The sequence below is a fragment of the Achroia grisella genome, unplaced genomic scaffold, assembly GCF_030625045.1.
Source record: "Achroia grisella isolate CSIRO2021 unplaced genomic scaffold, CSIRO_AGI_Agris_v1 utg1248, whole genome shotgun sequence".
NCBI lineage: Eukaryota > Metazoa > Arthropoda > Insecta > Lepidoptera > Pyralidae > Achroia > Achroia grisella.
In genome coordinates, this window is record NW_026712607.1 from 2,064,273 (window position 1) to 2,089,737 (window position 25,465).

General features: G+C 32.3%; 1 protein-coding gene across 1 annotated transcript; it reads right to left on the reverse strand.

Moving 5' to 3' along the window:
* Positions 1 to 180: 180 nt before the first annotated feature.
* Positions 181 to 25,465, reverse strand: LOC131854922 (organic cation transporter protein-like). The gene is made up of 6 exons (XM_059206103.1): positions 25,293 to 25,465; positions 17,256 to 17,469; positions 9,845 to 10,100; positions 4,228 to 4,860; positions 1,637 to 1,815; positions 181 to 634 (listed from the first exon to the last, which is right to left on the reverse strand). The coding sequence occupies exons 1-6, from the start codon at positions 25,460 to 25,462 to the stop codon at positions 446 to 448; spliced, it is 1,641 nt and encodes a 546-aa protein (XP_059062086.1). The 5' UTR covers positions 25,463 to 25,465; the 3' UTR covers positions 181 to 445.

Sequence of the window (25,465 nt, forward strand, 5' to 3'; positions counted from 1 at the left end):
ATAGGTCACGCTCATTAGCGTAGCCGAATTGAATGACGACAACAAGCAATAGGTAGCATACAGCCATGTCTATTCCATATGGGTTGCCAAGTCATAAAAAAGAAAAACCTAACTTTTTAAATGATATATAAAAAAATACCATTGATGTTTATAAATAGCATATTTAGGTAGGTACTGATGAATTATAGAAGTCTTAAATGCGACAATATGCATTACATATTACGACTGACGTGTCGATAAATAAGTGTTGCTTACGGATAATTCGATAAGTAACCAGTTACAATATTACTGTAATAGACACGGTTTTATCTATCTCGGAATGAACCAGAAAGTTATTAAGTATTTAATTCTAATTTATTGGTGACTCCATTTTTACTGAGCATTTCTTTCTTTCAGTGCACTGTGTTGGACATTAACTATATAATATATGTATTGAACATATATATTATAGGCTAGTTTTAGTTTCTGTATTTTTGGCTTCATTATTTTGAGCTGTCTTCTCTTGATCTTGAGCTTCTTTTAAAGAGTCTGGTAGTTTCATATTGTTGGTTTCGGGTAGAGTTAGTACAAGGAAGGCCGATAGACCAGCCATCACCCCGAACAGAATGGTTGGCAGGTAGTCGTAGAATCTCGCCTAGAAATTAAACATTTAATTAATTTATATTATTTATTTTGAATATTTTTTTCACTGATAATAATGACATGGTGCGTTAACCATTTACGCTGACGGAACATCAGTGGAGGATGATAAGATGAGCATGAGGCCATCTCATCATCCTCCACTGGTGTGGAGTCAAGTCAATTAACCCATATAGTACATTGCTAGCAATGGTGTTATTTATCATATGATCAGCGCCATGGATATCACGTTATCATGTAACCGTGGTATCAATGACGCGTTGCCATTCTGGAGAACTAAGATGTCATGCCTCTTATCCTGTAATTTCACTGCTTTATCTTATCCTCTAATAGAAATAGCTTGAAAAGCTTCTTTGCAATTGGGTGAAACGGATAAGAACTTTTGCTCATTATTTCACTGTTGAATCTCACAGATCAAACAAAATACAGATTATAAAGTAAGCTGCTTGGTGGCTGACATAGGTGAGACAGAAGTATCCACGCAAACGACTTAACATTCTACCTCGGTAAAATTAATGTAAATAAAATCGTATATTAAATATAGTCTTTATAATATAGTAAGTGTGGATGAATGGGTGATGATTGAAAGAAATTTTACAATAATATAGCTTATTATTAATACGCATATTAGTATTAACATCGCGCATACAGCTATGTCGCGCTCGTCATCCTACTGCGACTGTGCGCCGTGCAATATTGTGCATCTGTGGCGCATTACGTTTGCGCGGGAAAAAAGTGTTTACAAAAATGGCTTCTTGTGCAAACATACTGATTAGTCGTTATGCTCTTCATTATCAATTATTTTATCCTATTTATGTCTGCACTTTACTTTTATTATAATAAAATACCTATATACACAACAAATCTAAATATAAATAAAGCCTGTAGCAACGTACCTAACACTTATACGTCAGAATAACACAGGCTATATACTTCACGTGAGTGAAACCGAGCCAGGCTAGTATTAAATATATAATATAGGTTATAAATATCTCACCAATAGAGGAGTCTGTGGGGCGACAGTAGATCCTATCCTGCCAATTGTGGAACACATTGCCAGCAGTGTAGTTCTGTAGTTTGTTGGGAAGACTTCAGCGGCGAACACATATAAAGAGTTATATGCTAAGGTTATGAAGAATTTCCCGCCTAAATACACGATCAGCGACCACGTGCCAACTGAAAATAATAATGTTACGACTTAAGATACCTCTCTAGATCATTCAAATTGTAAAATCTATTACGTATGATTAACGAAGTGTACTGGTGTAAAATATATAATATATATGTATTAATGTTTAAACAAATAAATATGTATATAGAATTTTTACTTAATGTAGGTTCATCGCACTTATATCCTTGCAGTGCAGTTATACTGGGCTGTAGGTATACATTCGTAAGTAGAAAGGTTCCAGTACCGTAATACTCATAAAACAAGTATGTAAATGACTTTAAATATTTAGTTCAACATATTAAGGTATATGTTGTTATTATAAAGGCTTGGTATTCGTCAGGGGTGAGCAACCTTTTTACTCAACAGGCCAATTTTATAATTTTAAAATGTACATCAAGTAACAATTATTAATAATTTACAAAACTTTATTTATAACAAATATTAGAATAAAAAATGTAAAATAAAAAAAAATGAAAATTTCACATAGAAATTTTTAATGCAAAAATTAATTATTATATTTTTATTTATTAAATAAAAACAAACAAGAAAAGAACAGAAATAATTACCATTACCTACAAATTTGTTATAATTAATTTTTATAACATACTGGTGGGAGAAAATCGAAAAATAAATTAAATTTTTACAAATGGCGGGCTGCATAAACATGTTTAACGGCCCGCAAGCGACCTGTGGGCCGCGTGTTGCTCTTCCCTGGTATTCGTAAACATAATTAACATAGTGGGTAATTTGAAGTATGCGACTTAGTAGCGTATTAGTTATTTTGTGGCAGTAGTTGACTATTTCCCTAAATAACTTAATAACATTGTTTTGTATATTCAATAGTTAAAGTAAATATATTCGTTATAATATACGATTTTCTCTAGTGACCCTATTTGCCTAAATAACTCTTATATGTATAAGTTACTAACATAGTTTTGAATATAATTTTCTAGTTTTTGTTATAATATTCAGGAAATACCTGTTGTAGAAATAATAGAAAAAGGAAAATGACAGGTACTAAAACTAAATTTATTTTTTATGTTGTTGTGTGACACAGTAGTCCATTGTACAGCCAAAAACCATACCAGATTTCAAGGTCTATCACCAAGGAGGACAATGAAGAGAATCTACAGATATCCTACGAAAGCCACGATCACTCTGCAATTTTTTTCGGACTACTCTAGTGCCGTTGGCTGCAGCTTTTACAATTTCACTAGATCGAGGCGAATGCAGATGGCATTCCAAACCCGCAGAAGGACTTATGGAGCAGCTGAAGGCCAAATCTTGCCTGATGGATACGGATCACTCTGCCAAGAGTGTACTAAACAAGAGATCTTATAGCTAATAGCTTCTTTTCAATAAATAGTTATATCAAATTCCAGGAACTTAGACAAAACAGAAACAAATGCTTTTTATAATCTAATTTAATCTAAAAAACATGCAGTTAGAAAAAAAGTAGAATAGAGTTGGAGTTAATATTTACAGATTTCGTGTAGTATGAAGCATGCTCTAGATGTGAGTATTATTGCTTGGAATCTGCCTAGTTATAATCTTTCTAACTCTATAACAAACAAATTTATTGACAACGATTATTATAATTAGCATTAATTTGTCAATGTAAATGTACATGTGAGGTACAAGTACACAGAGTGACGCCATTGTTTGATAAATAAATCAATATGTTTGTATGTTTCAAATGTACCTAACCCACCCGTAACAAAAACTGGCTCTCGCAACCAGTACGGTGTATACCTCTTAAAACTCATTCGAAATAAACATTATAAAAAGTGAGACGACATAAGGAAAGATCGCTGCGAAGCTTACTAATATTATAAACGCTATTATTAGCTATTTACCACGGCTTCGACTGCGATATATTCATTACCTATTATTCCACACCACCTTTCTTTAGACTCCTTCTCTTTTGGTAAGCGTGCAAAAGGATTGTCTTTTTGGATTAAAATTTCTATCCTATTTGTGCACGACGCACCGTTTCACCCTTGTATTATATTATTTTTATATATATTTTAAAAACTGGACTTCGATTTTTCTTATATTAACTTTGAAAATAAAATCTTTATCAACAGCAACTATCATTTTTCTTCATGTAAAATTGGTATACTGTATGTTGTTTAAACTAATGTCAAAAATTTTGAGCTCAAGCTTAAACATAATATACAGCGTAAAAGAATTGTACCTAAATTTGCTACACTATTATTCAAATTTCTTATTCCAGCCTAAAATATACAGCGCGTAAATATGTTGTAACAAAATGTGTACCTATCCTATTATTTTGGGTCTGTGAATCTGATAGTCTTGACTTTGCTCACTATCAAAACTATTTTGTGTAACACTTTTGCCTGATTCATTTAATGATAGCTTTACAGTTAAAAGTAGTAATGAAAGAATATAATTACCTGGTACAAATCCGTAGGAGACCAAAATTAGGGCAGTTAACAAAAACGCTGTAGCTATAACTCGTTTTCTGCCGTATCTGTCCAAAAATATCAGCTTGCAAACATTCGCCGGAGCCTCTATCACTAGAATCACTATATAATTTAAATAACTATTTCCAGACAATTCTATAGCGTTTATAGACAACCCATAATACACTAGTGTTGAGGATATCCACAAGAATGAACATATAAAGAGTCTTTTCCAAATCATAGCAGAGGTTAGCACTTGTTTAAAAGATGACTGATTGGTTTCTAAAGACTCGCATTTTCTGGCGTCTCTCTGCTGCGTGGCGTGCTTCTCAACTTGGTCGTAATGATCTTTGGAAATATAAGCATTGTTTATTTTCTCTGATCTACTGAGAACGTTGAGTGCTTCTTCGTATCTGCCCTTGCTGAAGAACCAACGGAAGCTTTCAGTTAAGGTCCACATGTAAATGATGACGAAGACAGCTGGCGTGTAGATTATAAATAAGAGGTATCTCCAGTTCTGCAGCCACCAGTAAAGGAGTGTGACGGATACACCGCCAAGTATAAACATAGTGTTGAATAGCAAACTGACGAAAACTCTGCCTTTTGGGCCGACCAACTCCAAAGCTGAAACAAGAAATGTATTTCTTAAATTAGTTTTTTATGTAACCGGAATGGTATATAAGCTGATGGTAAGCGGTAGTCGTCGCCTATATACATCAACAGTCCTTCGAAATCATGTTATCTTTTGACAACCACGATACCATCCGTGCCTTGCCATTCTAGAGGAATAAGATATCATGCCTCTTGTCGTGTAATTTTATAGCTCAGCTTGGACACATTTTACAAAGCACGCTGCTTCGCGACTGTAATAAATGAGACTAAGGTGAGACGAGAGGTAAGATAACAGACTATCTATGGTAAAAGCAGTTTAAAAAAATATAACTGTAGCAGTTTAAAAAAAATATATACTTTTACTTTTTTATATACTACGATGGTGGCAAACAAGCTATTATACCTACTAGGACCTTACTAGGGTCAGTGTTGTATCGTTCTAGTATGTAATATTATCTTATCGGTGGTTCTAATAAGTAGGTACCGTTTGTGTATGTAATACATATTTCGTTCAAATCTGTGCAGTTATGCACTTAATAAATACCAAATATCCAAACAACTTTACGATCTTTCAAATTTATAACATTATAAGTAGGTTTGCTCAACTTCAATAGTAGAGACAAGGAACCTTGGCTTATGCGTTTTGTTTCGAATCTACTTATAGATGACGTGCTGTACCACTAATTACATATAATATTTTGAATAGATTATCTCATTATGTTTTTTTTTGTGTATATTTTATAATTTATTAAATGTTTGACCTTACTCATTTTGTCTCAAAACGTACTCTATCGTCTTGTATAAATTTCAAGTTTGATAAAAAAGAAAATAAAAAACATTTCGACACGACGTTTTATTATCGTACAATGAAGAAATAACTAAGATTTATGTTGAAACTTTGTAAGATTAATGTTTTGTGTAGTTGATACTTATGTTTATTTCCTTTTTACTTCTACGAAACAAAAATTTGCTCTTTTTTTGTTTAGATATATTTTATACGAATTTTTGTACGTATAATATTAATTAAATAGAAACATAATAATCTTTATTGGTATAAACTTAGTATAAGTATTATTGAATTACCATACTTTTTTATTCTACCACTCTTTCGAAAAGTAGACTCATCACAAGAAGAACAAGCAAATTATTTATATATTTCACTACACCATCTACCATCTAAAATTAACCTAAAAAGTTGCTTATTAGAATATAATTAAGAAATTATGTAAGTGTTATATTATGAACACACTCTTCTGTATTGTAGGGCTTATAGTTTTTTTTTTATGTTACTCTTTATTGCACATAATATACAAATAAAATAAATAGACAATAACAAAATTTATTAAGTGACATAGCGTGAATAAAGTTAAATTATGTTTAAGTCGGCAAAGTAGTTTAAGAATGAGTGTACCGATATATTCGATAACAAACTGTCAAACAGTTTGGCGATATAACTTTTGTTAAAGAAAATTATATAATGACATTAGCTTTGAGTGGTAATTTTTTTACGAATTAGCACAAATATTTGTAAAAAAATCTATTTTCTTGCACTACCGAATATAACGAATGATTTTTGCAGTTAAATAAATGTTTTTTCCTCTAAACATGCACAGTCATGCGTCGTTGCCTTCACCCCACGGACACAATAGTAAGAAAGTGCCTAAAACCTGTGCTAAAACAGAATGACCGGAAACAGTTGTGATGAGCAAAAACAGCAATTAGTTACGATAAAGTAATGAACCGGAAACGAAGGTGACGACGGAATTAAATCACTAGTAATTAGGATGATATATTTAAGTGGTATCTTTGATTTAGTCATTTTAATTACCCAAGATACATTTTTCTTTGTGAGTAATACTTTAAAATAGATATAATATATTAAGTATATAATATATGCATACATTAACACGTATTATTATGTATATACATATATTTAAGTATATTCATTTTCCATAGAGAACCACATGGAAGTCGATCTGACATAGGTACTAGCAATATAATCTTTAGTCACCATTACTAGGAATCATTCTCTTCATTAAGCTTTGTTTGATTCTTTCTTCACACTGATGATATTTCATTTTCATTGATTTCTTGGTGGCTTAGCGGTTTAGCACACCGCATTACTTCTGACTGCCACGGGTTCGGTTTCTCGTATAGACAAATATTTGTATTCATGATTGTTTGTATTAAACTTAGTATTTAATATGTATTTACAAAAAAATGTATTTAAATACATTTTTATATCAGCTATGTAGTACCCATAACATAAGCTCTGCTTAGCTTGGGGCTAGATGGCGTTGTGTAATTTGTCTTGGGTTATTATTATTATTATTATCCATTTGTTTTTTTATATATACTCACATTTTTTCCTATTATATAATTCAGATGAGGAGAACTGTCAAGAAACTCATTTGGTACATCCTTTTTTAATTGCACGATTATCATTCATCTGCGGGACCAATTCTTTGAATAAACTTATTTATTATTTTATTTTTTGTTTCAAAAAGTATACAAAACAAACAAAGGATTTCATCTGAATGCAAAAAAGTTGATTAACTCGTTTACGGAATTGAACGCTGGCCCTAAAATAGTCAAGGGCACTACTTTTCGAATTGTTCAGTTAGTAAGTATATATTGAGTTTGTTATTTCATACCGGTATTTATTTAATGAATCTACGCAATTTTAACCGGAATATCTACTATCTACAATAACAAGTTTTAACAAAGATTTAATCATAAAATATACATATGTATGTATAATACTTGTGTAGTTGAGTATTTTGTTTGTGGAATTTTGTAAGTTTATATCAAATATTTTTTTTATTAAGTATTTTTACGGCCCTGGAAATTAACATTTTTTTTGACACGTTCGATATTCAAATTGTAACTCACAGTGTACTTACTGTTCATTTTTCTTTATATTTTTAATATTTGATGATATGGTAACTATCTTATTTATATAATAAACGCGAAAGTTTGTGTGCATAATGGCAATGTGGATGGATGGATGACTCTTTTACGGAAAAGTACTAAACAGATTTTGACGGCATTTTACAGTAATATAGCTTATACGTTAGAATAAAATATAGGCTATAAATTTACAGCTAGTATGAAGGTAAAGCAATCATTAGAAAGAAAAATAAACGGTTTTATGATATTCGGTAGATATTTGAGATCCTACAATAAGTGTGAATGACGTTTGAGATGCTAAAACACCATGACCTACAAAAGGGCAATTGCCTCACCGTTTCAATACTAAACAATTCATACGTAAAGAATAACCTCAGCTTAGCTTTACATTTATATATTTGATTATTTATTTGTAATAGGAAACTATGAACCATAGCTTAGACAAACTGTTTGGCGGCAGAAAGATGATAAATAAATATGAACTATAATACTAGGGCAATAAGTTCATTTTTGAAGTCAATTGAAATAGAAATCGAAAGTAAGTTTGCGATATCCAGTCATATTGTTATTTATTTGACGGTTTCCATTTTCCAGTAAGTTGGAAGTACACAGTAAGTATATTTGTTGTTCTAAGTAATATAATTTTGTTTCATAAAAAAGTGTATATTTCTCAAAAAAAATGCTTTAAAATTTGAGTAAACAGTTACGACTAACATGAGTAAGTATATCATAGTGTATACCTACATTGGAATTGCAAAAGATATCATGTAACAAAGATACCGAGACCATCTCTTATCCGAGTCGAATGGTAAAAAACTTCCATAAATTTCATCCAACTTTCTTTGACCTTCTCTCCTTAGCAATAATATTAGTGGGGTGATTATTTCATATCTAATATACACAATACATTTGATAGATACAATAAATATTGCCTATGTTTATGTAATGTAATCACGCCATGAACCGTTATCACGAGTGTTGACCGTCATTTTGTTACGGTAATAGAATGATAAGAATGGTACCACAGTAAAAGGGAAATCTGTTTCGAAACACACTGTACACTCGTATTAGAATTTCATTTGGCAATTCAGCGATTTATTTCTGCGCGTCGAGGTCGTGATTTTTATTTCCCTTCTAAAAGAAATTCTTACAATATATCCAATGATACGAGTTTCACGGAATATTGAGAATAAACTATTTTTGGCAGCGCTTAAATCGGTATTAGTATATATTTTTTCCCTCGTGTTCCATATTTGAACTGTTGCTGAGTTTTAACTTAATAAGCAGTTTTCCTTTGTCCGATTGTTGTTCAAATAATAAATGAAAATTTAAAAATAAATTTGCGTCGAAGTTATAATTTTTTTTTAAGACGCGTAATTGGCTAATCCTATAATTTTGAATTTTCCGAATCCGATAAATTCGAAATCCGAAAGTTTTAGTATTATTTATATATAGTGTACAATATCGAATATATATATAAAAATACAGAATTCATATATTTATTTATTGTTATATTTTTTATATATATAAGATCATATTGCATTTCATAGTTATCTATGTATAAGATATAACGTAATTTGTCAGGAAATATGTCGGTAATATCGTATATAAATACGTTATGAATATTTTCGTTTCCGTGTTCCTTTGCAGCGATAACGACCTTTATCTCCGCCTTTCACAATGTATATAGAATAGAAACCTACTGTTTATTCAGTCAATACCTTAAGTTGTGGTTTTAAAAACTAAGGCTTATATTTTTAATAATAGTTATATCACAGAAAAGAAAAATACTAAACTATAATTATCAAAGTCGTAGAAACAATTAAAAAAAATTCTAAACATTTTGATTTTAACCTAAGTTTCATATACGTAGTATAAAACTTTTCATGAATAAAAAAATAATAAAGACATCGTGATTTTAATAATCATATTGTAATAAAGTTGTGAATAAACGACAATTTCTCATAAAACAATATCCAATGACAACGCAAAAGACCATGGATGTCAGAGTGGATTCTACAATGTCTGTGGTCCAGACCGTGTAAATATTTTTTTTAATGTATTTATATTATAAAAAAAAACTCACCGAGCACAAAACTGGCAGTGTACACGCCACCACCAAAAGCCGGCTCCAAGAATTCGAAGACAACAAACATCTCGTAGTTGACTGCCAGTGCTCTGATCACCCCGAAGATTCCAGAGGTGACAGCCGCGAAGACGACGGCAAGCCGACGTCCATACTTGTCTGATAGCAGTCCAGCGAGAGGAATGGCGACGAAGAAGCCTGCATTATGGACGGTACCAACGAGAGAGCGCTTCCAGTCCTGACAGGCGAGGTCAAACTGGAAAAGAATATCATCAAATTAAAAAAAAATAGTTTATTATTTTTATTTATGCATTGCATTCAATAATTTTACAGTAGTTAAGGTTACAGCAGATCAATTATGAATCCTGTTGGGCACAGGAAGCAGAAGAGAAGAGAGGAGAACGAGTTAGTTATTGAATAATTATAAAATTGTATAAATAAATATCGAATAGGTATACGTTATTATTAGAATTTTAACTGTGTAATATTTGGTTTTAATGACAGTATACACAATTTTCAAAAGTTCCAAACTAAGAATATTATAATTACATAGTATACAACAAAGTCGGTGTCGCTGTGTGTCCGTCCTTCTGTATGCTTAAATCTTTAAAACTACGCAACTGATTTTGAAGCGGTTTATAAGAAATTTGCCGTGAATATGGATAAAAATTTGTGTATCAACAGCTGTTGTTACAGCAAAATATCTAACTGAATTAAAATTTCAAGTTTTAATATTATAATTATCCCAAGTTAAGCAAAACTTGCGTCATGGGATGGGATATATAGATACACAGATATTTTTTTGTATATACATATATAATATACATAGAAAACACCCAGATCTTTACAAACAACATACTCATGAATACAATTGTCTGTACCGTGCGAGGAATAGAACCCGCGAGCAACGGAAGTAAATCGATGTGATAAGCCGCTAGACCACCGAGGCCGTCAGTTTTAATGTAAATAGAAGTGTCTACTTGCGTCAACTGTTTCTATGTCTGTCTGTATTATAATGCTTATATAATTGGAATGTCGAAAGGAGCGTAACAACTGCCATTCTTCCGTACTTATTCATAGATAAAAGAACTGACAATGAATGATTGATAAAAATAATGTTTAATGTTTGAAAACTTTATTCCATTTTTTATTCAAATAATCACGTTATCCTCAAACATCTCGGTTCTATTCAGTGATTCATTATCTGTCGTTTCTATAGTCTGTAACACAAACATCGTTTATTATAAAAACCCAAGCGATTTAAATAACAAAAATATGATGGTAATTTTCATACAAATCATAGTAATAATGGACAATGATAGCAGTGTTGCCAATGTTTGGGCAATCTCTATAGATTGAACACTCAGTTTTTCGCTATTATTTTCATGAAACGACAAAAAACCGAGAAATTATAATTTAGTATATACCTAAATATATAATAATAATTTAAACATATTTTCGCTTTATTAAATAGAAGAAGTACAAATATAATGACCATTCTAAAGTTAATTTTTAACCGAAAAGTTACATTAATTATCGTATATTTATTTATTAATTAAATGATTAATTATTGAATAAAATATACGATATTTTCTTTTAGTTATAGCTGATAACTTTTGAGTGTGTACTAAAGTTTAGTAGTAGTTAATATTAATTAGCAATGCGGTACCTAAACCTATTTAAAAATACGTATACCTGTTCAATATTGTACCTTATTTTACTTTTTTACCTAATTTTAGTCGTTTTACTGAATAGGGTCAAATGTACCAGATTCAGTCAAACGACTAAAATTAGGTAGGAGGGTTGATAGGAAATGAAATGAAAACCCTCGTGGTTTATTCAATGAATTCTCCATGACGCGATGGGTTAACTAAGCGGACTTAATCATCTTGTCATTCTTTATAAGTACCCTGCGTATACTATATTAGCACTATTCCATTAACTTTCATACAAACAATAGACCACAAGTGGCAACCCTGAATATTACCGTACAGGGTGGAGGTTATTGTTAGTAATAGGGTCTGATGACCCTGTACCATGTTAGGTTGACCTACACGCGGTTCTCCCTGGAAACCATCGTGGTGAATTCTTGGTGAATTTGTAACGATGGGCTAACTGACCTGACCTTATTTTCATCTTATCATCCTCCAGCATAAACCGTTAGCGCAGGCGGGTGCACTATTCTATTATATTACATACAATCAATAGACTACTGAAGTATCAACCCTGAATATGTACATGACTTGAACATAGGTACGGATTATATTTATTTATGAATTAGTATTATGTCTCTAATTTATAACGATAATTCAAGAATAATGTTATGTTGATGACCAGGTCATTACATGCTTTATTGTTATTACTTGGGCAAATAAGTCTGACGGCCTCGGTAGTCTAGCGGTTTAGCACACCGACTTAAGCTCCGATGTCGCGGGTTCATTTCCTAGCACGAAACAAATATCCTAGTCCTTCGTAATGGCAACACATGAGTTGTATTATGGTAGTCATATGATAATAATGGCCGTAGTGTTGTTTTTTAATAGATGATAATGGAATGGTGCACCCGTAATGGTTTACGCTGGCGGTACACCGTTGGAGGATGATAAGATGAACATGTGATCAAATCAGCTCATCGTGGTATATTCACCAGGAATTTAATATGATTGTTTCGACAAGACTGCGTTGACGTCAACCTGACATGATACCATCCATCGTGGTATATTCACCAGGAACTTAACATGGGTAACCGAGTCGAAGTAAAACTGATGGTACATTTCTAGCAATTGGTCCACATTACTAATAATTCCCTTTACATTTCCGTGGTGCTGTTCATGGAGACCGTCCATTAATCGCCAATTAATCCTCTACATGATACGTAATGAGGATTAAGACCCACCAGAAATTAAGTGAATTTTTAGAACCTACAAAAATCTTAAATTTTTTTATATAATTATTTTTAAGTACAGGTAACTTTACATAGTATAAAAAGAAGTCCCTTCCATTGTTTCGCTCAGATCTTTTGAACTACGCAACGAATTTTAATGCAGTTTTCAGCAACAGATAGATTCAAGAGGAAGGTTTATATATATAACACATATACACCCGTGAGAAATAGGGACGTGAAGCTGGTATAGTACTCGGATGTATATAAGCGACGGTTACCATTACGACAGATAATATATATGCCATTACCAACTACCCGTCAGGCGGGCTGTTGTTTTTACAAATTGTACCTGCAAAGATTTGTGGTTTCGGCAAGTGATTTGCAAGTTTCCACATGCCGCTTCACGTGTGTGAGCACAGAATTAAAACGTGCTCATTCGGTCACAAATGAATATTCGCATGACTCATTCATTAATCGTTCGTATGGTGGCAGTGCGAAATCGCAATTACTGCGGGATTTTGTGATAGATGACCGTCACAGGGCCGGCTCTAGTACGCTATTTGTTTTGTCCATAGAAATGAAATCAAAATATCTTTATAGCTATTTCTTAATTTGAAATTACAAACAGACACTTTAAGTTTATTTTTAAGTAGCTAACACGGCAACGTTGTTTTGTTATATGTATAAATTATATAAATTCTCTTATCATCTAAGGTTATAATAAATACGACTCTACAATATTAGATCGGGGCTGAAGACTTTGAAAATGGTAAAAGTGAAATAATATATATAGTAGGATGAAAGCCATTGAAAAAGGAAGAGAATATAACAAAAATGAAAGGGAAAATAATTTACTGGCGACCTGAGATCGGGAAATAGCAGGAGGTGAGTTTTTAAGAGTAAAATACGGTTTATCTCGATTTCCGGCAAAACTATAGGTTCTATGAAAAAAAGTTAAATGCCAAAGTTGTATGTAATGAAAACATCGACAACTTTTGTGTTCACACATTTTTCACATTACCAAAAATTTTTAGTGAATAATTCAAATAACCAAGTTTTAGGTTCTTATTTTTCTCTTACTGCCTGAGTCTGCTAGTTGAGCATCAGTCACTCAATTAGTGACAGACTCAGGCAGGAAGAAAGACACAAACGCGTTTATAATATTAATATACAGAGGGGAAGAGGATTGTTAGCAATGTCTATTGATAACCCCATTGCTAGCAATGTACCATGTCAGGTTGACCTCCACGCGGTTCCCCCTAGAAACCATCATGTGAATTTGTCACGAAGGGCTAACTGACCCGACCTCATAGTCATTATATCATCCTCCACTGGTCCTAGCCAGCGTATACCGTTAGCGCAGGTGATGGCACATTCCATTATCAACCCTCAAAAAAAAATTATATACATTATAGATGCCCTTAATACGACCACCGGGGCCCATGATCTGTACATTAAACCGCGAACTGAAACCGACGCGACACGGCTGTCAGGAAGCACGTGGGGTTACGGTCGGCCTTGCCATTGCTACTGTATTATTTCCGTAATATTTTGCAATACATATTTTTTGAGATAATTTTTAATTACAGCGTTTGGTGATTTTATAGGTATTCCACTATGCTAGCTACTTTGTACGCTGTGTGCTTTTATGGGTAGATTTGGTAGTAAGAATACAAGGTGCAAAGGCATGAGATCTTAATTCTCAGTAATGTGGAATTATGACTCCTGAATGTACCATATCAGGTTGACATCCACGCGGTTCCCCTGCAAAACTTCATAATACATTCCTGGTAAATTTGACACGATGGGCTACATGACCTGGCCTTATGTTCATCTTCCACAGGTGTTCCACCAGTTAACCAGGAAGTTGCAGTATTCCGTTATTATCCTTTTAAATAAACCTCAGTAACTACCCGCAGTTCTTTTTACACTATTTAGGTGGCAAACAAGCATACGGTCCATCCGGTGGTAAACGGTTACCGTAGCCCATGACTCCTCAGACACAAACCTTAATACTATAATAATTCGCGAGAAAACCTCAAGAAATATGATGAAAGCTAATTGGCTGATCAGAGATAGAAGGTAAAAGAATAATAAATAACTTTTCATCAATATCTCAATATATATGACGGTTAAAAAATATATATAACTCAAAGGTGACTGACGTAGTGATCTATCAACAGCCCAAATCACTGGACGGATCGGGCTGAAATTTGACATGCAGGTAGATGTTATGACGTAGGCATTCGCTAAGAAAGAATTTTGATTAATTCTACTCCCAAAGGGATAAAATAAGGGATGAAACTTTGTATGAACCTTTGTCAATTTTAAACCGATCGGGCTGAGACTTTGCATGCATAAAGCTACTATGACGTAGGCATCTCCTAAGAAAGGATTTTGATAATTTCCACCCCTAAGGGGATAAATTAACGCGAGCGAAGCCGCGGGCAAAAGCTAGTTAAACAATAAAGTTTACTGAAGGTTATTTGCTTAGTAAACAATTTGTCTATGATCTGTACTCAAGGCATATAACTTTATTTTATTCAGCCTTCATTTGAATATTTCATAAAGTACCTACATACGGGGATCTTACGTGAAATATCTATCTATCACGGATTTTAATGCAGTTTTCTGCAATAGGTAGAGTGTTTCAAGAGGAAGGTATATTTGTGTAATACATGCGTGTTATAATATAGTACAAGCATTGAAATTCTCAAATGAGTGAGTACTGGTGCGAAATCGCGAGAGATCGCTAGTATATCTATAAAAAGTACAGATTCTTTTGTTAGGTTTAGAATTTTGACTCTAAGTTAGATTGCATTGTAACATTAACTCTTAGAGCTTATATTTATGGTACATTTTGCAATAAATCAACGTGTCGTATTAACTATCGTTCATTATAGTAATAATTTCCGCAGTATAACCGACGCGTAATTTTAGTTATTAGAGTGTTCATGCGCGCGACACGATTTTTAGATAAAAATAAGTTGAGCGCATAGAGATTTACTGAATAACTGATTGTATAGGATTTTTAACCCCTGATGCAAAAAACAGGTTATCATAAAACCTGAATAAAGTAGAGTCATATGCCTAGAGTACAGATCATAGACAAGGGTGACTGCTTAATTCATTATAACTGTACAGTAATTTCAATCTTAGTAATATTATAAACACGAAAGTTTGTGTGGATGGATGGATGTTTGTTACGTTTTCGCGCAATAACTAGTCAATAGATTTTAATGAAACATCACAGTAATATATCTTATATATCAGAATAACCCTTAGGCTGTAAGTTTCACGCAGATATAACCGTGGGCACAGCTAGTTAGTTGATTTCGCAACAAGATTGCAACAGAATATACAAGTTACTACTTCCCCCTTAATCTCGTACCACAGATAAAGCCACAGATAAACACGATTTTGACGGACTTTCACTTAAAGATAGCTAATATTGGGAGCTTAGGGAGTAACTATGTACTTTTATTTTAGAAATGTTATTTATTTTAATAATAAAATAAAGATAACTTTCTTGCGGACGAAATTGCGGGCAACAAACACCGTTACCCAAATAATAATCCGAGAAAAGGCAGTAGGCTCGCCCTCTACCTCGTTGGTCTCATATAGACCCAGCGAAATATGGGTATGTAGAGTATTTAGTCAAAATTGTGAAGTATGTGGTACAATACAGAATGTATATCATTTGCTGATGGCGTGTGTCATGAACAAGAGCCTACGATATAGAATAACGTTAGACCATAGAATAAATATATTTGATGTTGTTGCCATACAATGTATTTTAGCCGATCCTTCAGATAGTGCGGCTAAGGTAATTTGTTTAATAGTGAGGTAATAGAGTAATTGGTTTTAGGGTACAGTGGGACTGGAATGTACAAAATAAATAAATTAAAAAAAAAAAGTATTTAGTGTTGTGGTATAGTTCATCATAACATAGACAGTAGACATCTCTGTCTCTAGCTACCCCATATAGGATAACAGCCGTGACTGTTGTATCTTTTGTGAGATGAAAAATTACAGGTAAGTACCCCGGTACATCGCTGATACTTAATGCAACTGACATAAAAGGGTCGGTCAATGACGCCTTTTTCGGACAAAGGATTTAAAAAAGCATTTAAAAAAACCATCTCGTGACTGTTCACTTTAGCATGTACCACATGTTACCATAAGTATGCCAATTCCAAATAAATTGAAAAATGAATGCGATGATTTATTTGTTATAGTGTTGCCTTGTTCAAAAAATAAGTTTAATTAATTTGAACCTACATAAAATAAGCAAATACTTGTAATATAATAATATATAATACATTTTCAAACTTTGAAATCACAATAGTATATACCGGCAGTTTTATTAGCTACATGTTATTAGTGTATACAGAACAGAATTGCGTTTAAAAACAGTTACTATAAAAATATTTGAAAAAAGAACGTGTTCTTAAGTATATTTTTTATCTGTGACAATAATTAAAAACGTTCCATTCATGACAAGGAGTAATTGTTCTAAAAACTTACCTCTTTAACAATAGAATGGTCTTCAAGATAGACATACGAGTCACATAGGACCTCGTTTGAAGAGTCGAAGTAATCTGGAGAGCAGGTGTCGTTTGCATAACTAGTGTTGGTAAACATTGCATATCGAATGCACTTGTAGGGGGTGCCGTCGGTGTCGTGTGGTATCGTGAAGTTAATCGATAATGGATCGTTACTACATTCCGGTACTGCGCATCTGTAACAACACTACGGATTAAGACGCTTCTTAGTACAGGGTACAGAGTTCAATCAATATTGTTGCATGTGGAACTTTGAAATGTATCACATTCTTAAGTTGGTACTGTTTATCTTCCGATATTAATATTAAACATGCGAAAATGTGTCTATCTGTGTGTTGTCTTTTAATGACTGAACTAAAATGAATTTAAAGCTATATATATAACATGAAGATAGTTAGATAATAGTTTTACTCGAACTCAAGCGAGCAGCGCCTCGCTAAACCAGTAAGTTTAAAAATAAAGTTGAAACCAATATTTAAAATTAAAGCAGATACTTTGGTTTTGTAGTGCGATCTGTTGAGATTACAGTTGAGTTTTTTAAAATTTGATATGTACCATAGACAAAAAAAAAATACTTTTTACATTTACTTTTCAATGATATTACTTTGCATTTTGGAAAATTATCGTTTTCATGAATATTACCTATAACTAGTTTCGGTTTGGTATGCACATTACGACAAATTATACTTATATTTATAATGTTTCTAATAAAAACACTCTTATATTTTAAAATAATCGTACATTTTATTTCATAAAAAAAATACAACGACAAATTGGTATAGAATTGCCAATTTCATTACTGTATTTAATGAATACAGGAGAATACCGTATCGATTGCAAAGAGAATCTCATTGGAGTGTGTTTTCAATTCTACTAATTAAAAAATAAGGTTTCAATTCGCTTGTACAATAGTTTTACTACAATTTTTTCTATCAAAAACAGTATACAATGATGGCCCTACAAATTTTCACATTGGGATGTATACCTACCTATATTATATAAAATGGACAATACAGCGTAAACGCAAGGACGTTAGTTAAAATGACAATCTATTTGAATTGCGTTAAAACCACACGGCATTGAGTTAAAACCACAGGTATACATGAAAAGTTAGTTACATCGGTTATTTTATTGGTATTAGGTACCAGTTATTGTAATAGTTAATATCAGAATTTCACGCGAGTGCAATTCTGATATATCTGTTATTCTGATATATATTTCATTAAAATCAGTTCAATAGTTTTTGCGTGAAAAAGGAACAACGTTCATAAAAGGTATTAATAAGATTTGGTAATACGAATTAAATAATTATTCAATACTTTGTGTTAACTGGTTCAAAATAATATATCCTGAGAAGAAGGTAGGATACAGGTATCCTCAGGATGTACTTATATATTTATGGTACTTATATAAGTTGTTAATATATCGTAAGTACGTAGTAGGTAGTAGCTTTTTATTGGTAGAAGTTAGGTTTACGTAAACATAAGGAAAATATGGGCAAAATAAGTTTAGGTTGTTTATTTTCCTTATTGAAAGTTACTAAATCTAGTTTTTAATTGAGAACAGGTCAGGTACTAGTCTTAGTAAAACCTTCAAAACTAAAGTTTATAATTTTATAAAGTCTTGTAGGTTAGATTCCGGAGAGATTAACTAGTTGTTTACCTGCTTTAAATACGTTGATATTTCCGAGGACTAAGATGCTTTTTTATTGTAAAATAATATCTGTCGCTTCTTTTGTAACGATGTTCGTGCCTGCTATACTTTTTTTAGTGTTACTCTTTATTATACATAGACTAAAGCTCCATGCTATTTGGGCGTTTTATTTACTTTCGCTTTGCTTGCTCCGCGAAAATATCTGTGGTAGCTTTCCGCAGTTTATCAATAGACTGTCTAATTACAGTTTTTATTTCTTATTCATAAGTTACATTATTTAATTACAGTTTTCTTTTATATTTAAGTAATTTAAGTATTTTTCACGCCCTAATCTCACCGATATACATCTTACAAAGCAAACTGCATGACGTCTAAAATTGAAGAGATGGAGGCAGGACGCAATCGACTTTCTACAAAGTCTACCTTGGTAAACTTATTTGCATTATTAGAATTATTTATCATTATTCAATTATAAGAACTAATGTAAATATTACATCTTATAAATATTGTAAACGTGTAAAGTTTGTGAGTATGGATGGATGTTTGTTAATCTTTCACGCAAAAACTACTTAACGGAATTTGATCAAACTGTATATTAATATAGCTTTAACAGAATAACACATAGGCTATAAATTTCTTGCGGGTGAAACCAGGAGCACAGTAACCGTAGCACTAGTAATAGCCTATGTGTTATTCTATTGTTGTTTGTATACTATTGTATACATACAAAAATACATATATAATATTCACAATAACGGTATACAGTATAGTACATTTAAATCTCCTTGTTGTTTGAAAAGAGCAATGCTTTTATTTTATTACCAAATGAAGTAATGTGTGCACAAAGAAAGAAATATAAAAGTGAAATAAACCCGTTTTTAATGTAGAACAAAGGGACCGTAGCTATACTAACTTACTAACCGGGAGCTAAATATTTATAAATGAGCAGGAACAGCTTTCAGGGCATAATTAAAAAAAAGTTTCGTCTTCCTTTTACACTTTCTTTCACTGTACATGTACTTAGTAGGGTTGTCACTGTTTTATTGATTTATTCAGGTTTAATTTTAGTAATACCATTTTAAATATATCAGCCTTAGTACTCATATCTGTATTTCTAAATGTCAATTTCTAATTATAATATCTAGGCATGTACTATCATGCCTACCTATACGAAGAGAATGAATGAAATTAATAGGCATCAATAATTATGATAAATATTTCAAAATTTGTTTTTTTAATGTAAGAAAATACAGTCGTTGTAATATTTGACTAACTAATTTAAATTCTTAAAATTCATTCTTTGAAACTGTCGAAATGAATATGGTACGCTTGTTAGATGCATTTGTTGACTATACAAATATAAATATTAGATTTTTATTAGACTGGAATACATAAGTAGAAGAAAAGCAGATTTATAACTGCGAGTTTTTATATACGTGTTTGAATTTATTAGTAATGTACATATCATAACATAAAAGGATTAATTTCATTTTTATTAATAATAACCTGGTAACATAATAGGCAACCCTATTTGGTGCAACTTCTCGCCTCCTATAAGTTTCATTTCATAACTTTTCCTTACATTCTTTTTAATTATGTCACTGGATGTAAATGTCCTTCGCGAAGAGCGAATCGATAATGTTCAACTTTTGTAATATATATTTAAATATTTAACTTTTATATTTGGCTATTTCATTTTAATGTTATATCATCATTTGTTACCGACATTTTTTTTTGTAAATCATGCAATCATTTAATTCACTAGGAATTTATCATAGTGGTTTCCAAAAGGAACCGCGTGGGGGTCAACCTGACATGGTACATTGTTAGCAATGGGTTCATCAGTGGATTGGTTTGTTTAATTAAGTATATTGTCAACATTGTGAAGACTAGTGACCATTACTAATAATTCTCTTTCAAGTTTGGTATACATACTCAATAACTGGGAAGACACAGGCAAATTTTTGTTGGTTCTAAAATTTTTGTAATTAATATAACCAATTTTCAATCTCTATTTCTATATTACTAGCTATCCACCCCGGCTTCGCATGGGTGTACATGTATACTGTATATAAATCTTCCTCTTGAATAACTCTATCTATTAAAAAAAACCGCATCAAAATCCGTTAAAGATAGAGATAGAGACATGTATGTACATAGGGACTGACAGCGACAGCGAATTTATTTTATACTATGTAATGATATTGTTTAATGTGTTTTAACTTTTCACAGAAATTATATTTAAACAAAATTACTTTATATACTTGTACAAAATTATAATTAAAATTAATAATTCATTTGAATTTAAAGAAGCGTAATTGTATAGTTAATATTCATGGATGTTTGACGGGAGGTCAGTATTGTTACATCACAAACCAAACGGCCACGAAAATACAATGCACTTGTCCTAAAACATGCAACTATACATTCTGAGATTTATAAGCTAACTTGAGTTCATTTTTGTTTCTATGAATACTGGATATATTTATTTCTCTAGAATAGAGCTGTAAGAGTTTGTTATTTATGTATATTATCTTATCTGTGGTTATGTGGACTAATGGCCCTATTGCTAGCAATTTACCATATCAGGTTGACCTCCACGAGGTTTCCACTAAAAACCATCGATATAAATCCTGGTAAATTTCTCATGATAGGCTAACTTAACCTCATGATCATGTTATCATCTTCTACTGGTGCCTCTTCAATGGAAATCGCTAGCGCAGCCCGGTGCACTATTACTTTATCATCAACTAAAAAAAATATCTACTAAAACTTCTCCTTAAAACGCGTATACTGCTCGGCTACCACACTCTTTTTTTCATCTAGTAGGAGAGATGAAATAAAGTGTGGTAGCCGGGTAGTTTACTGCTATAACGTATATAGAAATAGTCCTAAATTCAAATCGTCCTTAATAAAAATTGTGTTTAGATGTTTAAATAGACTCCAGTCATGGAAAATCCGATAATAAAACAAAATTAATTTGAGATAGGGCAATAAGCAAAATGTGGGCATGTGAAGTGTTGTTTATATTATATGTACAACTATACTTCTGGCTACCTCATCTGGGATTGCAGTCGCGATGGGAATATTTATATCGTTGTAACAAGAAACCTCAATAATAATTATAGTGCAGCGGACGTAAATACTCTGGCCGGCTGTACTTGTTTTTTAATCTAGAAGACTTGAACCTTTTTGTAGTGACAATGACATTGAGGGAATGTCTGCGAACTGGTTACTTATAGTACCGTCCGCATAAAGAGTAGATCTCACTACCATTTATATATATGTAGTAGGATTAACCCTTACTAATAATATAAATGCGAAAGTAACTGTATCTGTCTATCTGTGCGCCAAAACTACTGAACCGATTTGAATAGAAATTTCGCACACAGATAGTGTAGACCCTGAGAAAAGTCATAAATTATTTTTTAATGCGAAAAAACCCAACGCGCCGTCGAAGGTAGTCACTATATAAAAAACACAAGTAACTTGTAAATTTAACTAAATAATCTTGTAGTATTGTAAATATACTGGTGGAGTGGTGGGACGGGTCATTGGGCTCCCTAAAATATGATCAAGCGCAGTGATTGCTGACTCAGCCTTCATGCTCGAGAACGGGTGCTGCTTGAAGGGAGTCTCTGATCTGATAATTATAACTAATTTATTTTGTTACTCAAGTGATTATTTATTTATTTATGTCAACTTTGCTTTTTAGCAGTTTGTATTCACACATTTTCTTAAAAAAGTAATTCTGAACAACATTTATTTAAAAGAGCAACACGCAAGTTTCTCGCTCATCCTTCTTGTGATGAGTCTGCGTTCCGAATGAGTGGTAAAATCAGAAAATATGACTATCAAATGTTTATATTAAGTATATTTAAATAAAGATAATTTATATTTTATAAATACTTAAAACCACATATTTTCACAGGGAATTGACCACTTATTAAGCGAGCGATTAGCTTGTTTGCCAGGTTGCCATTCCAAATAAATATAAAAAAATATATTGTTGGATGACTATGAAAATGTAGCCACACGTGCTCAATATATCTTACTTCTTACTAATATTATGAATGCAAAAGTATATGACATGGATAAATAGATGGATGGATGTTTGCTACTCTTTCACGCAAAAACTACTGAATGGTTTTTTATGACACTTTACTGTAATATAGGCTATACATCAAAAAAATACACAGGTTATAAATTTACGCGAGTGAAACCACGAGCACAGTTAGTGCTAAAAACAAATAATTTTGATAATTTCAAATGATTTGTGTATTTTAAAGAATCCGATATTCTTAATTCTTCATTAACAGTATTGGATTGAGATAAACAGAAATATTCGCTGACTACCGTTGTTTCGGTGAATGTTGCAGTATCGTGGGATTTTTATCATTAATACATATTTAATAAGCAATGATCGACAGATACTGAATCACTGATGACTATTGCCATTAATGCTAATTGCCTAATGTTTGCCATAATGTTATCATATAATGATTCAATGACATCTTTTCCCCAGAAATGGACTTTAACCACTTTTATTGACAATTGTGTCATTTTTTTTTGTTATGATAATTATAATTGTATCTCAGAACGATTCACACAATACAATCTAGTTCCGAGCTAAGTATAGTTTGTGTTATGGGTACTAGACGACTGATACAAATACATAGAAAACACCCAGACTGATACACACAATCATGCTCAAGAATACAAATGCTTGCATTGCGCGAGGATTCGAACCGGCGCCACCATCCTAAGTAAGGTGATGTGTTAAACGGCTAGACCATCGAGTGGTCAATGTTGAGTGAGTAGTAATAATATACGTAATGACAAAAATCCATTAGAACTATCTACTAATCACTTTGTACTATTACATAGTCAATAATCTTGTACGTACATACAGAGCAGAATTGAAGGAATCAGATCGAGTTACATGAGGTGTCATGGAAATCATCGTTTTAAATTTTTGACGAATTCATCTCGATGGGGTATATACTAACGAGGGCGGGTGGAGGGGATTCTTAGTAATAGATATTGGTGATCCATGACTAGTAATGTCATGGCGGAAACCATCCTTATTAATTTCTGGTGAATTGACCACGATGGCCTGACTGACCTGACTTTATCTTCGTCTTATCTTCCTTCACTGGTGCCCCGCCAGCGTATACCGCTAGCGCAAGCGGGTTACATCCTTGAAAATTAAGGAGGTACTATATCCGAACTGTTTTCATCCCCATCCTGTCATCTTTCACTACTGTCCCGCCAGCGTATACTGTTAACACATACGGATGCAATATTCATAATATTCTATTTAAAAAAATATTCTGAATAAAACACTAAGTGCGTAGTTATATTTTATGCATTTTGAACTCAAAATAGACTATTTTAATAGTCGTTTCAGAATGAAAATGCCTTCTGAGATACGATATTATCGGTCGTTAATGGTCAAGTATGCATTTAACGAGCACGCCGTGTTTTGCTTAACCTCTTTCGATTGCAACCTAGTGGTAAGTACAGTAAGTAATAACGATCTGTATTAACCCTTACTTACTTTTCTACATTAACCCTTACGTTTTACAATAACTTCATATTTATTTTTTATTTTTTAAATAAATAATTATTCTATTTTACCCGATTGCACGACGCAATTTTTTAGGAATAAACAATTTATGTATAAATTTTTACGGAGTGTATAGACAAACACACATGAACATTTTTTGTCTATTATTTTATGTAGAAAAATATTTTGTCATTCTACTTTTATCTGCTTATCGTTTGATATATCTTACTAATATTATAAACGCGGAAATTCGTGAGCGTGGATGGAAGTTTGTTACTCTTTCACGCAAAAACTACTGAATGGATTTTATTAAAACTTTACATAGAGAGTAGTATTTAGAGGTATATCTCTATATATAATATAGAGCAGGTGAAACCGCGGGAATTTCTGGTATTAAATATACTATTAATACTATTCTCCTTAACAACCATAACCGTCTTTCTTTTGATCAAATTTATATAGTACCTAGCTGGCCTGGTGATTTAGTACTGGATCTCCATTTTTGGAACTATGTGTAATTTGTACATTAAGCGTCCAGGAAATGTTTTGTACAGGAATTTTGTGAAAATCATATATTATTTAGTTTCCATAGGATATATTATAGCATCTAATTAAAAATAATTAATTGTACATTCCATTTTTCAAAGTCACATAACATTCGTAACATTAATATTAAAATCACAATTAAATCACCTAATTATACAAAATATTAGGTACATTTAATTTTAATTATTAATGTAATTAAGCGATAACAATAAATAAAATATATGAACCCACCTATAATCCAAATCCATGCTTTCAAAATTGTACACAGACGAATACATTCCCGCCAAGAATACAGGAAACAATATCAATATGAAATTGTATATGTTAAACTTTCCGAACGGTCCCAGAATTGATAAGATATCATCAACTGTGACCTCCTCACTTTTCTTTTCGGTGTCCATTTT

Coding starts and splice junctions, on each gene's coding strand:
- LOC131854922 (XM_059206103.1), bottom strand. CDS start 25,462: ATGGACACCGAAAAGAAAAGTGAGGAGGTCACAGTTGATGATATCTTA. Junction 17,470..25,292: donor AGCATGGATTTGGATTATAG/GTGGGTTCATAT, acceptor GTGTTGTTACAG/ATGCGCAGTACCGGAATGTA. Junction 4,861..9,844: donor CACTGCCAGTTTTGTGCTCG/GTGAGTTTTTTT, acceptor TTCTTGTTTCAG/CTTTGGAGTTGGTCGGCCCA.